Here is a 17,825-nt window from a genome sequence, read left to right as displayed (position 1 = left end):
ACTTCATGTAGGCTAAACAGCGGCCTAGAATTAGACTCAAAACCCTGCAGTTGCCCAAAATAAAGGGGGCATTAATGTGCCAGATTCTACAGAGCACCAGAAATAACTGCTAAGATGGGTCCAACACATCTAAGTTCATGCTGGAGGAACTGTGGGACACACTCTGCCAACCACACTCATATATTGTGGCTCTGCCCTAAACTCTGTGTATTCTGGAGGCAGATATTTGATGCTCTCAAAGACATTTTCCAAGGTAAATATTCCACTAAGTCCTACAGTAGCAGTGTTGGGAAGGATTGCAGAACATATTGACTGCAAAGCCAAAACTTACTTGCTAAATATATGACTCACTGCAGCCCTAAAATGCATAACTATCAGATGGTTAAAACCAGATATAATCTATGGATCCATGTCTGTCTGATGGAACAAATTACATACTCAGACTACAGAAACAAGTCTTTGAGAAATGGTGGGGACCCATGTTACCTTTACTATTACAATGAAGAACACCACCTAATTTTGTGAGCTCTCTCTCTACACACACACACACACACACACACACACACACACACACACACACGTGTGTGCTGGACATTCATGGCTGCTTTGTGTAGTTACAGTTGAATAGAGGAAGTGTAGGATGTATCACTGCTGATTCAAAATAACATGTAAGAGTTTGTGGAATGTTCTTTGTCTGTGTCTCTGTATATAAGATGTAAGGGCGGTGGCCACAATTCAGAGGTGGTCCTGGTGTTTCACTGGGAAGCTCTCTCCACTTTGCAATGTGTTTATTAAACCCGCTTCAAATCAAGCTCACTGGGTGCAGGTTATTGTTAAATTTTCCTCAACAATTTGGCGTTGTCAGGCAGGATTTCTCCGGTGAGTTTCGCTGAATCACCGGTATGCGGTGACTGGCCATCCTGAGGTAAAATTGCCTCAGTCCCACCGTTCCTTTGTTTTCAAAAAGGGGTAACGGCAGGGTGTGCTTCAGCAACTCACACATGCAGGAATTTTTAAAAGAACCAAGAGAGGCACTGCAAAGGATCTGCATCAGTGAGCTGTTTTGATTTGGGAGGATTTTATACGGGTGTAATTCATGGTTTGTATCACTGCAGTGAAAACTGATGTTACTGATCACGAGAGAGAAACATATGTTAGTGACAAGTTTTTGTGTTGTGTCCCACCTGTATCTACCCAGACCCTGTGGTCTATATCATGAGCACCTACACATTAAACAACTGTAACATTATAATGGCTTCAAGCTCACACTGAGGCCTGTGGGGCACTATCAGCCACTGAGACAACAGACAAATTTCAGTGTTTTAACGTATGAATATTAAATACTTAAGGGCTACTTGTTTGAATAATGGAGGTGAACGATACATCATAATTTTACATGATAATATCACAGATGATAGACTAAATGAATAGATTTTAGGTAGATGCTTGTGCATTCTTAAAGTCTGATATGTTGAACTGAACTGAGTGTGTCAGCTGTTCAAAGCCTCTCCCAGTCAGTGCTGTTCTCCATGCCTGTCTTACTGTACATGGTGTTATTAGCACAAACACTTTAAAGGTGAACATTTAGGACTTACTGCAAATGTTACTATGTCAAAGTTACTGTGACTCAAACAGAGGAATTTTTGATTTTTTTATTTCCACACCTAATTTATTTAAAAGTATTTAATAGCATATAACACCCAAAATATGCTTCGGTTCACATTTAACTCCAGAAAATCATCAATCAAAACATGGATATTACCTGACCACAGATTCGTGGTGACGTCACTGCTCTTTTAACTGTTTGGTGTCTTTGCTTTGTTTGCTGGTTGTAGAAATGGTTTATTTGAACTTTGAGCTGAGATTCAGAGGTTTCTGTGGACACTGCTCATGTCGGCACTTATATTTCTGACCTTTTCTTATAACCGATTAAACATGATCTCCTCCCTTTTGCCCCCATTTTTGGTGGTGTAGGTACAAATGATCAGGCATGACATTCTCATAATAAATAAGATACTGCAAATAATTATTTCTGCATTTGTGCGATTGAAGTAAATTGAAAATGTGTATGAAATGATACTGTTTTAAAGATTTGGCCTAAATAATTTTGGAGTGAATGAGTCTAAACATGATGACCTAACTAGTGATACCCTGACACACAGACACACACACACAGCATGTTATGCCGGTTTCAGCTGAAACTATGTTTCAAACCATATTCCGGGTTTTTAGTTCACCATTTATGAGGTTTCAAGAAGAAAATAAAAGACAGATCTGAATGTTTGAAAATGTTTTGGAAAGATTCTGTAAAGATGAGATGAAAAATACTCAAAGGATAAATTTAATTGGTTTATTATTTAGATAAGTTGAAAAAAGTTAAACAAGCAAGTAAATGAAGAAACAAGGTAAAATGAAGTAATAATGAAAGAAGTTAAACAAGTAAATGAAGAAACAAGGTAAAATGAAGTAATAATGAAAGAAGTTAAACAAGTAAATGAAGAAACAAGGCAAAATGAAGTAATAATGAAAGAAGTTAAACAAGTAAATGAAGAAACAAGGCAAAATGAAGTAATAATGAAAGAAGTTAAACAAGTAAATGAAGAAACAAGGTAAAATGAAGTAATAACGAAAGAAGTTAAACAAGTAAATGAAGAAACAAGGCAAAATGAAGTAATAATGAAAGAAGTTAAACAAGTAAATGAAGAAAAAAGGCAGAGGAGAGAAAACCCCAACAATCCCCTCTGAGCAAGCACTTGGCGACAGTGGGGAGGAAAAACTGCCTTTAAACGGGCAGAAACCTCCGGCAGAACCAGGCTCAGGAGGGGACAGTCAGCTGCCGGGACTGGTTGGGGGGGTTAACAGAGGTGGAGCAAGACGAGGCTACATCAGGTGAGGAAGCAGTAGCGTCTCTCCTCCGGAACAAGTGGAACCATTTTTTCTTTTTTTTCATGCACTTTTCCACGAGCGCTTTTTTCTCCAGGATGAGATTTCTCAGCTTGTCGATGGTTTCTGCGTTTTTTTTCTTCAAGTTTCTCACATCTTTGTTCCACCTCTTCCAATGCTGCTTGTTGTTCTTCAAGCTTGTCTTTGAGTTGTTTGGCTGTTGCCTCCTGTATCAGCTTGTCCTTGTGCATGCCTGCATTTCTCTGTTGGACCTCTTTGTGCTTGTCTTCCAACTGCTTCTTTCTTTTCTTGATTTCTTGGAGCGTGAGCTGCAGGTCTTCATGTATTTTGTCTTCTTGTTGTTTTTGCGCCTGCATTTGAGTGTGTTCACTCTTCAAGTTATTGAATTCCACCAAACGCCCCTTAACGAGCTCGGAGTTGTTTCTCGCTATCTGATCGATCCTTTTCTGCATCTGTGAGCACCGTTTCTCCAGTTTGTCCTTTTCTTCTTCCACTTTAGTTGCTTTGTCCTCCAGCTGATTACAAAACTCTTGAAGTTTTAGATTTTTAGACTCAAAGTCCTGGACGATGCGTTTTCGTTCTTTCAGTCTTTCCTGCTGTTGCTCTTTCTGTTGAAGAAGGTCTTTATTTTGGCGCAGTGTTTCATCCAGGCTTTCTTTCAGCATGCGGTATTTTTCCTGCATGCTCTTCAGTTTGTGCTGCATGTCTTGTTGCTTTTTGTCCTGCTCTTCCTTCTGTTGGAGGAATTTATTCTTTTCTTCCACAGCTTCATGGAGCTGTCTTTGGAGGAGCCGATTTTTTCGGTCCATGCATTGGAGATCCCATTGTATCTTATCAGTCATCGTTTTCTTGTCTTGGAGCTGGTTGGTCATTTCTTTTAGTTCTGCACTCTTTTGCCTGTTTTCTTTAATGAGGCGCGCAATCTGCTCTCGGGTCTGAGCAAACTTGATTCCCCAGCCCTCATTAATAATTTTTATGTCCGGCTGGCGCTGTTGTCTTTCTTCCAGCTCTTTATTTTGGGCTTCCATTCGTCTACACTTGTCCTCCAGTTGAAGTTTCTCTTCTTCAATTTGTTGCATTTTTTTCTGGAGAAGGTAGTTTTCCTTCCTACTCTCCTCTAATGCCCTTTGGAAGGATGAGACGCCATTTGGGGAAATTGGCCGGCCACGCCAGGAAGGAGAGGCGGCGTAATCATTTTGAATTGGTTGTTTTCTTCTTGGAAACATGTTGGAGTTTCTATACGATGACTTTGAAGAGCTTTCCAAATGTTTCTGTGGTGAACGTTTTGTAGGCTGCAAACACAGATGCTGCTGAAACGAACTAAAACTTGCTGTTTCTCACCCCTACTTAAGGAAAAACATCAAAGGACTTAAGATTCTTTTTTTTTTTCTTTTTTTTTTTTCTTTTTTTCTTTTTTTGTGTCCCGTTTGGATCTTTAGCCATCAGAATTGTTGTCTTAAGGCCAAGAAAGATGCCAAGCGGATTTATTTTGCCAAGTGGATCATCATGGCCTTGCCATATTGGTCCATTTGATTGACCTTTATTATAATTATGTATTTATTTTATTTTCGGTTGCTACAAACGGGACAGACGTGACTGGGGGATAGGACAGGGAGAAAGAATGAAAGAAAGAGAGGGAGAGAAAGAAAACCAAAGGGGAGAAGAGATGGTGAGAAGGGGGGGAAGAAAGGAAAAAACAAACAAACAAACAAACAAAACGCCTGGATCACCTGTATGGAGAAAAAAAACAGAAGAGAAAGCAAACAACAAAGAGCAACATAATAAAAACAGCACCATCACAATAAACTAGCTAGCAGTAGATAACAGTAGATACTAAATAATAAACGATATTGTGCAGCACGCAAGATAGACAGCGCACAATGTGCTTTGAGGCAGCAGCCAAGAAAGGTGTAGTCCGCGTCTGTGAACACCCGTGTGTACACCTGTGTGCATACCTGTGTGGATCAGCATGCTTGTATTCCAAAGGTTTCTCCATGTAACGATCTGCTAGGGAGTGTGGGGAGCCATAGCCCCGTCCACCAGGGTATGAAGCAGGTATGGAGGAGATCCAGGCCCCAGATATCCAGAGGCCCCAGAGTACAAGGACCCGAGGAGGACCACCAAAGGGGGGGGGAACCGTGCCACCCTCCCGGGAAGAGCTGAGTAGAGCCCCAAACGAGAGGTCACCCCGCAGCTACGGAGCAGAGGCCAGAGGGGAGGACTTAAGATTCTTAAGATCTATGACATCATCACTCCCTAAGCCAATGAGATTGTCACAAGACGTTTTGGAATGGGGTGTTTTTTTTTTAAACTGTTTTCAAACTTAACTTAAAATTTCAGTGTTTCCTAGTTGTGGACTATTGGTTAGTCCAGCCGATTAAGAAATTAATTGTCACAAACATCCCATATTACATAACAGACAACAGAAAACAAGACAGTTTTTTTTTCTAATAGAGGTATAATAAAAGTTTTTTTAATTATCCTACTTTTTATAAAAGAGAACATTTATTAAAGAATATATATTTAATTAAAGGACTTCAAGTAACATCAGTCATTTGCAAAGTACTTAACTCTCTGAAAGAATAACATAAATCACAAAAACCGCAAATAAAGACTTATTTTCAGTTATGGGATCTAGGGCAAATCGTGGTTATTAAAGAGGAATAGTAAACATAGATAAGCGTATGAGGAAAATGATCAAATGTAAAGTTTTGGTCTGTTTTGCACAAATTACTACAACAATACACTGAAAAGGCAGAGTACACATAATATAATAGGTCAAAGTCATTAAAATGACCAAATGGAAAGACACAATTAAATTCAAACTTGTAGTGTATATAGATATTTATCTCAGTGGTGCATCACACATAAGTATTATGATAGATAGATAGATAGATAGATAGAGAGATAGATAGATAGATAGATAGATAGATAGATAGATAGATAGATAGATAGATAGATAGATAGATAGATAGATATTAGCTGCATTCTGTGAAGCTCTTGAGACATTTTAATGCTTCATAACAGCAGAACTTTAGCTTTTGTATTTTTAAAAGTGATGACAGTAAGGCTAAACATCCTCACAGCTAGAGCCTACCATCAACAGTTAACTATTCATTACTATGACAATATGGTGCAAACAGGCACCGAAGTTGACGAGCTCTGAACTTCATGCTATCTTGAGGCAGTGTGTCACTGAGGATTTTCGACCACTCGGTGCACTGAAAGTTACCCTGTCTCCTTTCCCTTATTTAAAATGAAAAAAAGTACTATGTGTTATAGATTCCATAAAGATGAAACTACATTTCTGGGATTGACACCCAGTAGCCCTGCAGTAAGTGACTGTGCCATTATCATCATGATTCGTCTGAACAGGTTGTTGCAGTGTAGTTTTAAGTGCATACAGGGTGGGTTAAATGTGCTGTGTGCTTGGCCTGGCTCCTGCTGTCAATCAGCAGCAGTTGGTTATTCTTGTGGTAAGAAATCATTTCATCCAGGCTGTTGAAAGTCTAAGAGAAAGCAGAAGATAAAGAGAGGAGTGTGATTAAATTATGCCCGGAATTCTTCATAGGCTTCAGTAACTCCTGAATTTTTATATCCTGCTTTGTCTTTTCACCTCTTCATTCTTTTTGCCTTCCTTTCCAAGGGCATAGGCTTTAGTTTCCACCAGGAAGCGAATGGGAACGTTGTACACCTTCTGCTGGTAAAGCACGGCAAGGGTGTAGGGTTGGTGCGTGCTCTGGGCAGAGCTGTATCGGATGAGAAAGGCACCGTCCTGCAATAAGGAGAAAGGGAGGAGAAGAGGAAAATCTAATAAATAAAACTAGATGTAAAAGAACATCTTAGGAAACCTTGACAGATATGAAAGAATAGTCAAGCAGGCTACAACTAAAACTGATAAATGGATGAATCGTGGAATGAATTGGGGGAATGTAAAAAGACTCTACATGCATCAGGGAGAGTAAGTGGAGGAAATGGAAAATAAATCACTGCCATGGAGCCCTGAAGCTGTCTGACTTAGGTTTAGCTTTTGTTTGAGTTTTATGTTTGAGTGTCAGCGAGACATACCATCATTATCTTTTTAGATCACTTTAAAACTACCAGGTTTACCTTGTTGATTCTCTGTAAGAGATCCTCTGCTGTCTTTCTGTTGCAGTCACCAGCAAACCATTCTCTATCCTGAAACATAAACATACAGCAGATATATCAATAAGAGAAAACAATGCAGGATTGTTTATGTAGTGTAATCACAACAACAGTCTCATGAAGACACTTCAATACTGTAAGGTAAAGAACTCAAAGTATTCAAGGAGGGGCAGCCAATCAGCTGGGAGGTGAGGGGAAAGACACAAAAAGAAAGCGAGCATAGGGAGACAGAACAATGTGAAGTATAAGTGCATTTACTGACCCACTCTACATGAGGACGAATTTGAACTATACTATTTACTAAATCATTACATTTCGTAGTAAATATTCTACTACATGAATGTGAAGTTTACCAGTCATTTCTCAAATTAAGATTTTCTGTCTAAAAATGTTTCTCATGCATCTCAAACATCTCAAACTTGGTTAAATGTTTGGTTCTTATATAACACTTCTCTACCTGTGCACTCTATAAAACATGTCTCATATATCTATTCAAATTTGCTATGCGTAGATATTTGGGATCGTGTCTCCTTCGATAAGTGAATGTGTAAACCACTACACTAAGAATGATATACATATATAGAGAGATTTTCTTTTCCTTAATAAGAGAAATTGTTTTGTTTTGTTTTTGGGGATTTTGTTTGGGGGGGGGGGGTCTTTTGAATTCAGGATTTTTGATTTTCACATCATTGTATAAGTACTTTTAGCTAAGTTACAGTTCACCTCTTACCTCCAGGCTGTTATGTCTGGTTACCCTCATACCACCATAGGAGGCTTAAAACACATAAAGATAAGTTGTTTGTCAAGCACAAGTTCATGGGAAATCTGTATTTGGCAACAGTCAAATGTTTTGTTGGTTGTTTTTTGTTTGTTTGTTTTGTTTTCTTTTTTCTTTTTTTTTTTAAGTATGATGAAAACTGTGTTTCGATTACATCAAAGTGCAAATATAAATATACTCAAAATGATCATCAGTCGTCCCTTTGGATTTAATAGAGACTTAAAAAAGAAAACTGAGCTTACCCACAGGCTTAGTGTCTGGTATTGGGGGATTTGGAGGGCTGAAAAATAGAAAAGAAGGCTAACATCAGACACTAACTTTAATTCTGACATGCACACACTTGCAGGTCTTGTGGATGGGGGTCAGCTCTAGTGATAACCTCAGGGTCAGGTGCTGTGCCAGAAAGTGATAATCCACCCAAAAAAAATCATTGCCTGTATTTAAAGTGTTGTAAATTATTTGTTGGCTTACAATCTGTGAAATACACATCAAGTATATCTATCATGAACAAGATAAAGGCATTCTGAGCCTGTCACAGGTTAGAAGTCTATAAAGAAGTTCTAGAAGTTCTATAAAGATGTGTTTTTGTGTAGAAGGGAGTGGTTTGATTGTAATGTAGGTACAATAACGCAGTGTCATAACAATACCTGTAAAATGCGTCATTTCTTTACGTTATATATAATCCCTTCATATACTACAGTCTATACTAACATAAGCAGTGACATTACACTTAAAAAATACATCTGAAATTACTTTTTGGCACAACACTAAAGAAATGTCAAAAATTGCAGTTCCTTTAATGGCCACTTGAGGCTAGCACTAAAAGTGAGTGAATCCCTACAAATTCCCAATGTAACAGCAGAAACAAGCAGCGACTTCCTCATACAGAACAACTGTAAGAAAAGAATAATACTTTCTGCGAGTCCATTAGGGTCTCAGTGAAGTAAATTTCATCATCATACAATTATGGTGTTCCTGAATAACTTTGAATTTTGAGTTCCCAGTTGCAACTGAAAGTAAACAGTAGTAAAACCATAAAACGTTTGTGTATTTGTGACTCACTAAATAAGCCATATGCATGCTATGCTGTAATGCTAGTGACACATGAACAGCTCTACCTATCTTAAGAACCAAAGCGGACATAAAAGAAGTAAAACAAAATCACCAGACATGCACGTGAAGCTGACTTTGAAGGAAAAAACCACCCAATTAAGGTGTTCCCAGAATGTTTTAGTCGCAAGTTGTACAATATATATACAGTATATATAGATGCACAAATTCTTTGTATTTGTCAGCTCTTACCTGGCTTTAGGTTCCTTCAGGTTTGCTGGCAGATGCGGCTTAGCACCAGGAATTGGTGGAGGGGGCTTTGCAAAAGTGGGACGTTTCTCTTCTGCCGAAGGACCTATAGAAGCAATGTATGTACTCCTTATATCTTTTGACTGTGAGCTGTCTGGATTTATTTAATTAGCAAGGAAGATGTGGTTCTGACCTCTTTTTCTGTCCTCTAATGGAGGCAAAACAAAATTCTGGAAAAAGGGAATAAATGTTACTGCTGTGTCATACCTGTAAGTTTAATTTCAGACACTGGAAATGGGAATATGGGGTAAGAATTTAAAACTCATCTTGTATCCTGACAGCTTACTTTAAATCAGGACCCAGCTTAGCATAAGAAAATTAAAGATGAAGCACAGAGATTAATAGACACACTCACAGACTTATCTCTGGGGATTGAAGGCTTCTTCCTGCAGACAGTGAGAGGGCTAATGTTTATTGCATATTTACTACCAGGACTTTAAAACATAATTTCCCTATTATAAATACCATATTTGCATTAAAAAACACACACACATGATTGTCTAGAATGCACAGCTATAAAGACATATTGTATCATAGCTTGCCTGCAAATAGGATGAAAGCTGCTTTGAAACAGAGTGAGATGAACTTACAAGGGTATTTGAGCAGGTGCCGGTGTCCTGGGAGACAGAGGCATCTTCATGGGCCCACGCGGGGGAGGAGAGCAAGCTGGAGAGAGGGGGGAAAGTAAAAGTAACTTCCGGTTTTCAAACACTTTCATATAAATTTGTAATCAATGCCTCAGAACTACTGCCTATGTAGTGTGTTTGAACTTACCTGCTTCTGGTTCTAAATAAAGGTCATCATCATCGTCCTGTAACGCAAACCAACAATATGATATGCAAAGGGGCATTAACCTTCTCCATACAGAAGAAAACATCAAATTACATTCATGCAGCTGTGCAGGTATTATTGGCTTTTGGTATTAGTGACTTATCTAAGATTTAATGTTCATGTAAATGTTTATCTAGGCATGGTTAGCTCTGTTGCTTCACACTAAGACAGTCCGGAGTTTGACTCCACCATCTGACCTTTCTGTGTGGACTTTGCATGTTTTCCCCATGTTTGTGTGCGTTCTTTCTGGCTACTACAGAGAAACATGCAGTTAGTGGGTTTAGGTTATTTGGTGATTCTAAATTGCCTATGGGTGTGAATGTGCGTGCGAATGGCCGTGTCCTGTGACACACTGGCGACCTGTTCAGGGTGTACCCCGCCTCTTCCCCTATGGTAGCTGGGATAGGCTCCAGCCCCAGAATACCCATCCATCCAGAAGAAGATGCATGGGTATTGGTACATTTATGTAGTTGTTGGTGCAGCAAAAGACAACCGACTGCTTATAAAAGGCCCTTATGAAACAACAGCCCCCTCTGAGTGCAGACATGTCGTGGGTGACTCCTTGCACCTCCCACACACACACTCACACTGACACTCTTTTGTGTGTATATTATTACACACAAAAGAAAAAGAAAACATAATAATGTTAAAGTCACCGGTTCTTCAGTTGGATCCAGGTACACATCTGAAATGCAGAAAAAAAGACTACTAGTGATCTATGTTGCCATATCACAAATATACAGTGGTGATGCTTACCAGCATGTGCACACAGAATGAAGCACCTATTCAGTAAGTAATTAGAATAATCCTTAACCTCCTAAGACCCGAACTCTTCCACGTCATGCATTTTTAATTTCTCTTTGATATTTGGGCATATTGGGGCCCGATGAATGCAAAAATAAAGAATTATCAGATTTTTTTTTTACCTTATTTTTGTTTTTAAGAAAAATAAGAGCCACATCTGAGGATAATCATTTAAAATTTTGATAGAACAGTAGCAGTATAATGTCCTCGTAAGTGGATATCAGGCCCTTGCAGAGCAAAATTGAGTATTTTGGTCTAAATAAGCCAAAATGTGATGTCCACATATGTGGACGCCAGGTAGGAGCTTAAGTTAGTCGTCTGTTTACGACGCAGCACCAGCAATGAAAGTGACTACCACAAATCTATTTACCTATGTAACATACTTAAAATATGCAATATTCAAATGAAAAATAGGCCTGTTTACATTTTCAGATTTTTTTTTTCTACTTCACTAAATATTAGCATCAACATCCTAGTCGTTTTGCCATTTTACACAGCAATCAATGTCAGCTGAAGCTCTTCGTTTCCATAAGAGATGCATCAATACAAACTGGGGTGAGAAATGGAAAAACCCATTCTGCTTAAAAGCATTTTCCCAACCCAAAATTATTAAAAGAAAACACCGTATGTAATATGATTTATATAATACTGAGAAATATCTTTATATTTGAGTGAATGTATTTGAGTATAGATTGAAAGGAAAAAAACTGAGATATTCATAATTTTGAAATGCAGAAGATTGTTCTGAGGCCTGCAGTTTTTGGGTTCTTGCGTGTTATTTTGTAGTGTTTAATGTGCAGCTCAGTGGCACTACAGCAGGTGGCACTCTCCTCTTTGTTTTGCTCACAGCTCCAAATTATGTTGCTGCTGGAAACATCAAGCACAGGCTACAAGTGTTTGGCAACCTGAGTTTATCAAGCAGCTTCTGGAAATACCACATGGCTAATAAACTCATAAACATAGTATAGTCTTCATTAATATTATTATTATTATTATATGAAGTAGTAGTAGAAGCACCCATATCACCCCTTAAAGAATCTTCCTCACAGTCAGTTTTCACTCAGTTACACTCTGGTGCACTCTTCCTTTAAAATAATACTTTGTGTTGGTGCTGATTACCTTCCTCTACAGGAACTGTCTGAAGCGGCATCTTCTTCCTCCCTGGCTTATCACTTCTAATGACCTCAGGTGCTGGAGAGAGATAAATGTATTTATGTGATTCATTAAAGTACACAAATGAAAGTGTAAAAATGTAGGGGGGAAAAAAGGACTGATGAGATTTTAAAAAATCATCAAACAGAGCTGAGTTACTTACGTTTGCTGATGGCATCCTGCCGTTGCGAAGGTTTCCGAATGAAAAAAACAGTTATAACATGGTAAAACATCTATGTTGACAGGCACAAAGAAATAGACCCTGAGCTTTTATTACCGAGGATTTGCTCGGTCTGGGTGGAGGTGGAACCTGCCTCGGTGTTACACCGGGTTTGGAAGTCCTCTCTGCAAAAAGCAGAAAGAATTTCAGGGGAAAAGACAGCGTTTCACTGTCTGTGGTATCTGTGCTGAAGTTTGCCAGACTCAGATGTTACCCAGATAAACATTCTCCTCCACTGCTCTCGGTGGCACTTTGACAGCCAGTCGCTCACAGGGAGGAGCTTCATACATGTCGTTGTCATCATCCTGCCGTGAGAAAAGGTTGGTAATCTTAACAATCTTAACAATTATTTCCAAACAAACTATAAAACTTTCAATATTTTAGCAGTATGCCTGCCATGAGATAGACTGCTGTTCTGTTCAGTGTGTACCCTGCTCTAATATTGTAAAGCTATTTAGTTTTTTCATGATAAAGCATTGCTGCGTATTGTTATTATTGAGACCGGGATGTCTGCTTGATTGTGCGTCAGCTCCCTTCACAATACGTATTGTTTTTGGCCTATTCAGTACTTAAATCCTGCCCCTAAAAATACCCAAAACTTGAATGAAAAAGTACAAAAATATAACAAACCTATTATAAACCACACACACGCAATTTAAGAACTTGTTCTCTTCCTACTTACAAATTCATCCTCCGGCCACCCATATGCTGCATTGTTATCTGTAGGACACAAACATATATGAATGAACATAAGAGATGTACAAAAGGCATCAAAGCAGCTTTAATAAAGTGAAAACAAATCCCACCCGTCCTCCTAGGAGGAGCTGGAGGTCTGAAAGGAAGAAGGGAGAAAAGACATGGACAGAGAATACTTTAATACAATAAGCTTTTAGCAGGAAAGAATGAGAATGAATGAGGTTTCTGTCTTGGTCATGATACTCACAGGTTCTTCAGTCTTCCAAAGAAACTCTGAAAAACACCAGAAACCACAGAAATTAGTGAACAAATACCCAGATTTCATGAGACGAGCAGATGCAGAGCGACAGAAACACAGATATTTAGCTGTCTCTATGTGACGCAGCCCATTATTCTTAAACTGCATGCCTAGCTAATAATGATTTACTTTCAGTTACTTATCAGCTTCATCTGTCTGTCTGAGTCAGTTTCCCTCTTTGGATAAGGTCACATAACAATGGAGCTTTATTTGGTGCAGAAAAGGAGACAAAAACACAGTACAAAATAGCACCTGAGGTATCACTGTATCATTTTACACAGGATGTAAATACTTCAAAATGTTTGTAGGGTATGTTTTTGTGGTGTAATTTACTCTCAGAGATATATTAATCTTTTATCTGCCAATATAATATATGAAAATACAGTAGGATAGGACACAGTTCTGTAAACATTCATATAAGAATATCTATCTTTTAAAACTTCCCAACATTAAATAAAGGACATAAAATTGTCTTTTTGTAATTACCTATAAGCACTTTCACTGACAAGCATACACTATAAGACATTTCCTGTTTTTTTCTGTACACATTAGATAATTATTATATGACTTAATTTGCTTGATAATCTAAAGCTGGTTTTTCTTCTTTCCTGAAACGTGCCTCCTTTATTGTCCATAAAGCCCATGATTACAGAACACCTGCTGTATTCACTGTTTCCACCACCCTAAACCTAAAGTCACATAAAAAGAAAGCTTTCACAGGGCAAGTATGAGCACCTCTGTAAAAGCAGATGTTTTGGCAATTTGTTTCTTTACAGTTTTCACGATTGTGTTAACACAACGCGACAATCTTCCCAGACACGGATGTCCCAGCAAATTCACTCCAAGGTCTGACTGTGCAAAGCTCAGAGAAATGGCCAAATCCCAGGAGCTACATCTGTGACTCAGCAGGTGTCAGTTTTCATGATAAATGTCAAAGTTTATAACAGTACTTTTGTTTTTAAACTGAACACACACGGCTCATTCTGAGGAGTTGCCAGGGAAAAGCCTTTCTTTCTTCTTTCTTCCAAAGGACATTGTGAAATAATGGACCGACAAGACCAAAGTGGCGATCTTATGATGCACAGTGCCACATTTGGGAAACCAAACACAGCACATCAGCTCAAACAGCTAACTGCTGCAAGTGTGAGGATTTGGGTTTAAAGTGAGTTTCAAATTGCTGTGAACAGAGAGGGTGCTGACGGAAAAAAAAACCCTGCTGCAAAATCAACAACTTCAAATTCAACTGACATTTACAGCTCCCCACATGGACAAGCAAAATAAGTTTTTTTGGTCACACGAGACAAAGATTTAGCAATTTGGCCACAATATTAGGAAGGACATTTGGAGGAATAAAGGTGAGGCTTTCAAAACTAAGGACACTGTACCACCTGTCACACAATTTGTTGGAATAATAAAGAATAAATTCTTCAACTTCACTCCAAATCAAACAGCAGACAGTTAAAATTTGGTGAAGTTGGATGTTCCAGCAGGGAAATGATCCTCAAAACACAACAAAACTGGTTTTGGACTTGATAAAGCAGGCTAACATTGACCTTCTGATGGCAACCCAACTGAAAATTTGTGAGCAACACTTAAAAGCCAGGTCTGTGCCAGGAAGCCAGCTAGCTTAGATAGACTCTACCAATTCTGCCGAGAGGAGTGATCAGCCTTCCAGACAGACTATGCTTGGTGATGGTTAACAAAAGTGTCTGGTTGGCGTCCAGCTTGATTTGGAACATTTAACCAAATACCAGCAGGGTCTATCAATATTTTTATACTTTTGACCCTGTGTGCATTAGAATAAATTGGACTTTTTGCATCCAATTCTTCTTTTTTTAACTGTGTATGTTATACAATCATTCCCACCTGAAAAAAAGGAGCAGTTTTTAAAAAGCCAAAACTGCCATGACATTCATGCCCATGATGAGGGTATGTCAACTTTTCCCAACTGTATCCTCATGAATGATCTGTCTGGCTTTTGATTGCTGCTACATCTTATTCAAAATAAGCTTTGAAACAAAAGTGTACTAAAAATATTTGTGAAATTCAAGTTTATGTGTAGCTGTTTACAGCTGAGGTTACAGAAGATGGTGGAATTCACTACAAAAGTAATATCAGGAAGTTGAGTTCATCCCAGTGCGTGAGGCAGCTGTAGAGGAAGTGCTGATGTAATGTAAATGATGATAAACAGGCAGGGAGAGATCACTTTCTGTCTGTACACACAACACGTCAGGAACCAGGTGTTTCAGTCCTGATAAATGAGGAGCAGGGGAAAGGTGATAAAAAAGGAGAAGTACATCACTAGTCAGCTATTCACAACATTCTCTCTAATCCCAAGCATGTCTACATGTTAAGGCTGAGTTAGGTTACAGTGACAATGCTAAGATTTGTCTTAAAATAAGAGCAGTGTTAAAACGCTACCTGTAGATGAGAAATTTTATAAAAAGCGGAGCATTTGAAAAAAGTGGTGTCAGAGTCTGTGGGAGTAAACAGGAGGAAAGAGGAAAAAGTTGCGCAGCTGTGGAGCGAAATCTGATGCAAACAAGGACTAGACACGCATTATTCAAATAATACACTATTCATCTGTTATCACGAGCAATTATATTTGATAGGAATTAAAAAATAGTTTTCTCAGAAACTATCTTCACAAACAGCTGCCATGAAATTTAACATTTGTTTAAGGTGGAAAGATTATGTTCTGCCTTTTCTTCACTAGTTATATTGCAGTCACACATCAAAAGCTGGAGCTCGCCTTTGTTTGTGTTTAATGTTTGTTAACGTATGGAAGAATGTACCTGCAAGAACTGTTTGCTAAAAGCAAGAGGAACTTGAACCCTGTTGAATCACATGTGCAAAGAGACTTTTTGTGTTGCCAAAATACTTCTGTAGCTCTATGTCATTAATACAGTATGAGCAGATTTTATGTTTAGACATAAAAGAGTTAAACGTGCAAAGATTTCAGTTCGAACGTCAGTCGGTGTCTCTACAAGAACCTCAGAGAGAGTTGGGAACGTCTCCACTAAACTGTACAAAAAGATCACAACAACAGTCGTTTAATTTCTCTCAAACCAGGAAGTGAAACTGAAGTGCAAATTAAAAATAGCACCAAACCCAACTGTGATTCAGTGTTTGATCCAACAAAATCTAATAACTTCAGGAAACCATCAAGCAACACACAAACTTGTTTGATTTGCCAGAGGACATTTATTTGGTCGTTACAGATGCCTGCAGGTAAAAGTTTACCTTCAACTTGTCTCTAAACGCTAGTTTTCTGGGATATTTTTAATGTTTACCCTTTAAACTCTCATACAATCACATCTTTAAAATTATCTCTGCTGTCGTATCTTTCCCACAGTCCGAACTCCAAAGAAGAAATAAAGGTGAGATAAAAATAACTACATGGAAGTTTTACAGTGGGCCTCGACAACACCTGCTCGCTTCCTTCTCACTCCACCCAAAGTTATCAGACCATAAACCAAAATATAACAAACTTAATTAAACAGTACTTTACCATTTTCACGACTTGGGGACCCGTCTCACAGCTCAAGTCATGAGGATATGTCTTTGTTTCGGTCCTTGGATGCAAATGCTTTATAGATTAAAAGCATGTGAGCCAGAGACCGTGTGAATCAGCTCTAGCTGGACTCATTTGCATTTCCTACCTGTAACAGTAAGAGAGACAGCCTCACCTGCTGCTCAAATGTCTGCCTTTAACTGACCTGCTGCACAGCTTGAACATGGCTCCAAATTTCCCTACCTAACAGTCATATAACCAACTGAAATTGCTGATTTGTTGCAGGCAGCAAAGGACATTCTCTTTGTATGCTGTAAAAATAAAATATTAACACGGTATATATGTATTTAATGAAGCTATTACTCCTAACTAAATAATAGGACCTCGTTTAGCACGTGATGTTGAAGATACTTTTATTTACTTTATTGAACCTCCAGGAGACAAAATGCTGGCATCATAACTTTAGTGAAGGTGTCATTTCTTCTAGTACTATTATAAAAGAAAACTGTTGTGTTTTTTTAAACTAGGAAAGTGAAGGTTTAAATAATGCTTCGGTATGTTTTGATGAATCATCACTCACATTTGGTGTGTAGTAATACACTGGATTATTAAAATACAAATGCCTTTACATTGGTAAAAGTAAACTATACCTTGTAAGAGTAAAACATTACATTTGCTGCTCTAACATAATAAAATTGTTCCCAGTTTTGACAGTTTAAATGGATCTTTCAACCAGTTTTGTTACTTTTTCCATCATTTTATCATTTTATTATTGTCAAATATCATTATTTCATTAGGAATTTCCATCTTCCAATATATGTTTGAATTTTGACTATGAACCTTTCTGACTGATAAATAGTTGATTGGTAGGGTTAAAAAAAAAAGCCTTGTAAATCATTTTAAAGAGGATGTGATTTAGAAACAGGCAATGTTAGAGACATAAATTATCTCAACTCTTTATTAGGTGCACTTTGCTACTACTAAGACCCTCTTTTGCCTTCTGAAATGATTCAATTCTTGTGTCATAGATTCAACAAGGTGCTGGAAATGTTCCTTAGAGATTTTGGTCCATGTTTACGAGACAGAAACACACAGTTGCTGCAGATTTGTCGGTTGCACATCC

General features: G+C 38.3%; 2 protein-coding genes across 2 annotated transcripts; both read right to left on the bottom strand.

Moving 5' to 3' along the window:
- Positions 1 to 2,658: 2,658 nt before the first annotated feature.
- Positions 2,659 to 4,165, bottom strand: LOC146376427 (uncharacterized). Its single transcript, XM_084947156.1, has one exon. It carries the CDS (start codon positions 4,128 to 4,130, stop codon positions 2,886 to 2,888), a length of 1,245 nt encoding a protein of 414 aa, XP_084803282.1. The 5' UTR covers positions 4,131 to 4,165; the 3' UTR covers positions 2,659 to 2,885.
- Positions 4,166 to 5,445: 1,280 nt separating this feature from the next.
- LOC146376426 (SH2 domain-containing protein 6) lies at positions 5,446 to 16,831 on the bottom strand. Its single transcript, XM_084946593.1, has 19 exons — positions 16,700 to 16,831; positions 13,138 to 13,163; positions 13,001 to 13,026; positions 12,877 to 12,914; positions 12,409 to 12,499; positions 12,252 to 12,319; positions 12,138 to 12,153; positions 11,942 to 12,013; positions 10,675 to 10,703; positions 9,962 to 9,998; positions 9,778 to 9,853; positions 9,543 to 9,573; positions 9,321 to 9,357; positions 9,131 to 9,233; positions 8,071 to 8,108; positions 7,781 to 7,824; positions 7,015 to 7,083; positions 6,521 to 6,679; positions 5,446 to 6,413 (listed from the first exon to the last, which is right to left on the bottom strand). Exons 1-19 carry the CDS (start codon positions 16,700 to 16,702, stop codon positions 6,297 to 6,299), a joined length of 1,080 nt encoding a protein of 359 aa, XP_084802719.1. The 5' UTR covers positions 16,703 to 16,831; the 3' UTR covers positions 5,446 to 6,296.
- Positions 16,832 to 17,825: the final 994 nt, after the last annotated feature.

Source organism: Perissodus microlepis, chromosome 12 (assembly GCF_051167445.1).
Source record: "Perissodus microlepis isolate ML-2025 ecotype Zambia chromosome 12, ASM5116744v1, whole genome shotgun sequence".
NCBI classification, from domain to species: Eukaryota; Metazoa; Chordata; class Actinopteri; order Cichliformes; family Cichlidae; genus Perissodus; species Perissodus microlepis.
This window is presented reverse-complemented; position numbering and strand designations above follow the sequence as displayed.

Excerpts from the sequence above, each read along its gene's own strand:
- LOC146376426 (XM_084946593.1), bottom strand. Across the intron at positions 9,574-9,777 it reads GCACCTGCTCAAATACCCTT|GAAGAAGCCTTCAATCCCCA; the intron begins GTAAGTTCATCT and ends CACTGTCTGCAG. Across the intron at positions 7,825-8,070 it reads ACCAGACACTAAGCCTGTGG|CCTCCTATGGTGGTATGAGG; the intron begins GTAAGCTCAGTT and ends ATGTGTTTTAAG.
- LOC146376427 (XM_084947156.1), bottom strand. The coding sequence starts at position 4,130 with ATGTTTCCAAGAAGAAAACAACCAATTCAAAATGATTACGCCGCCTCT.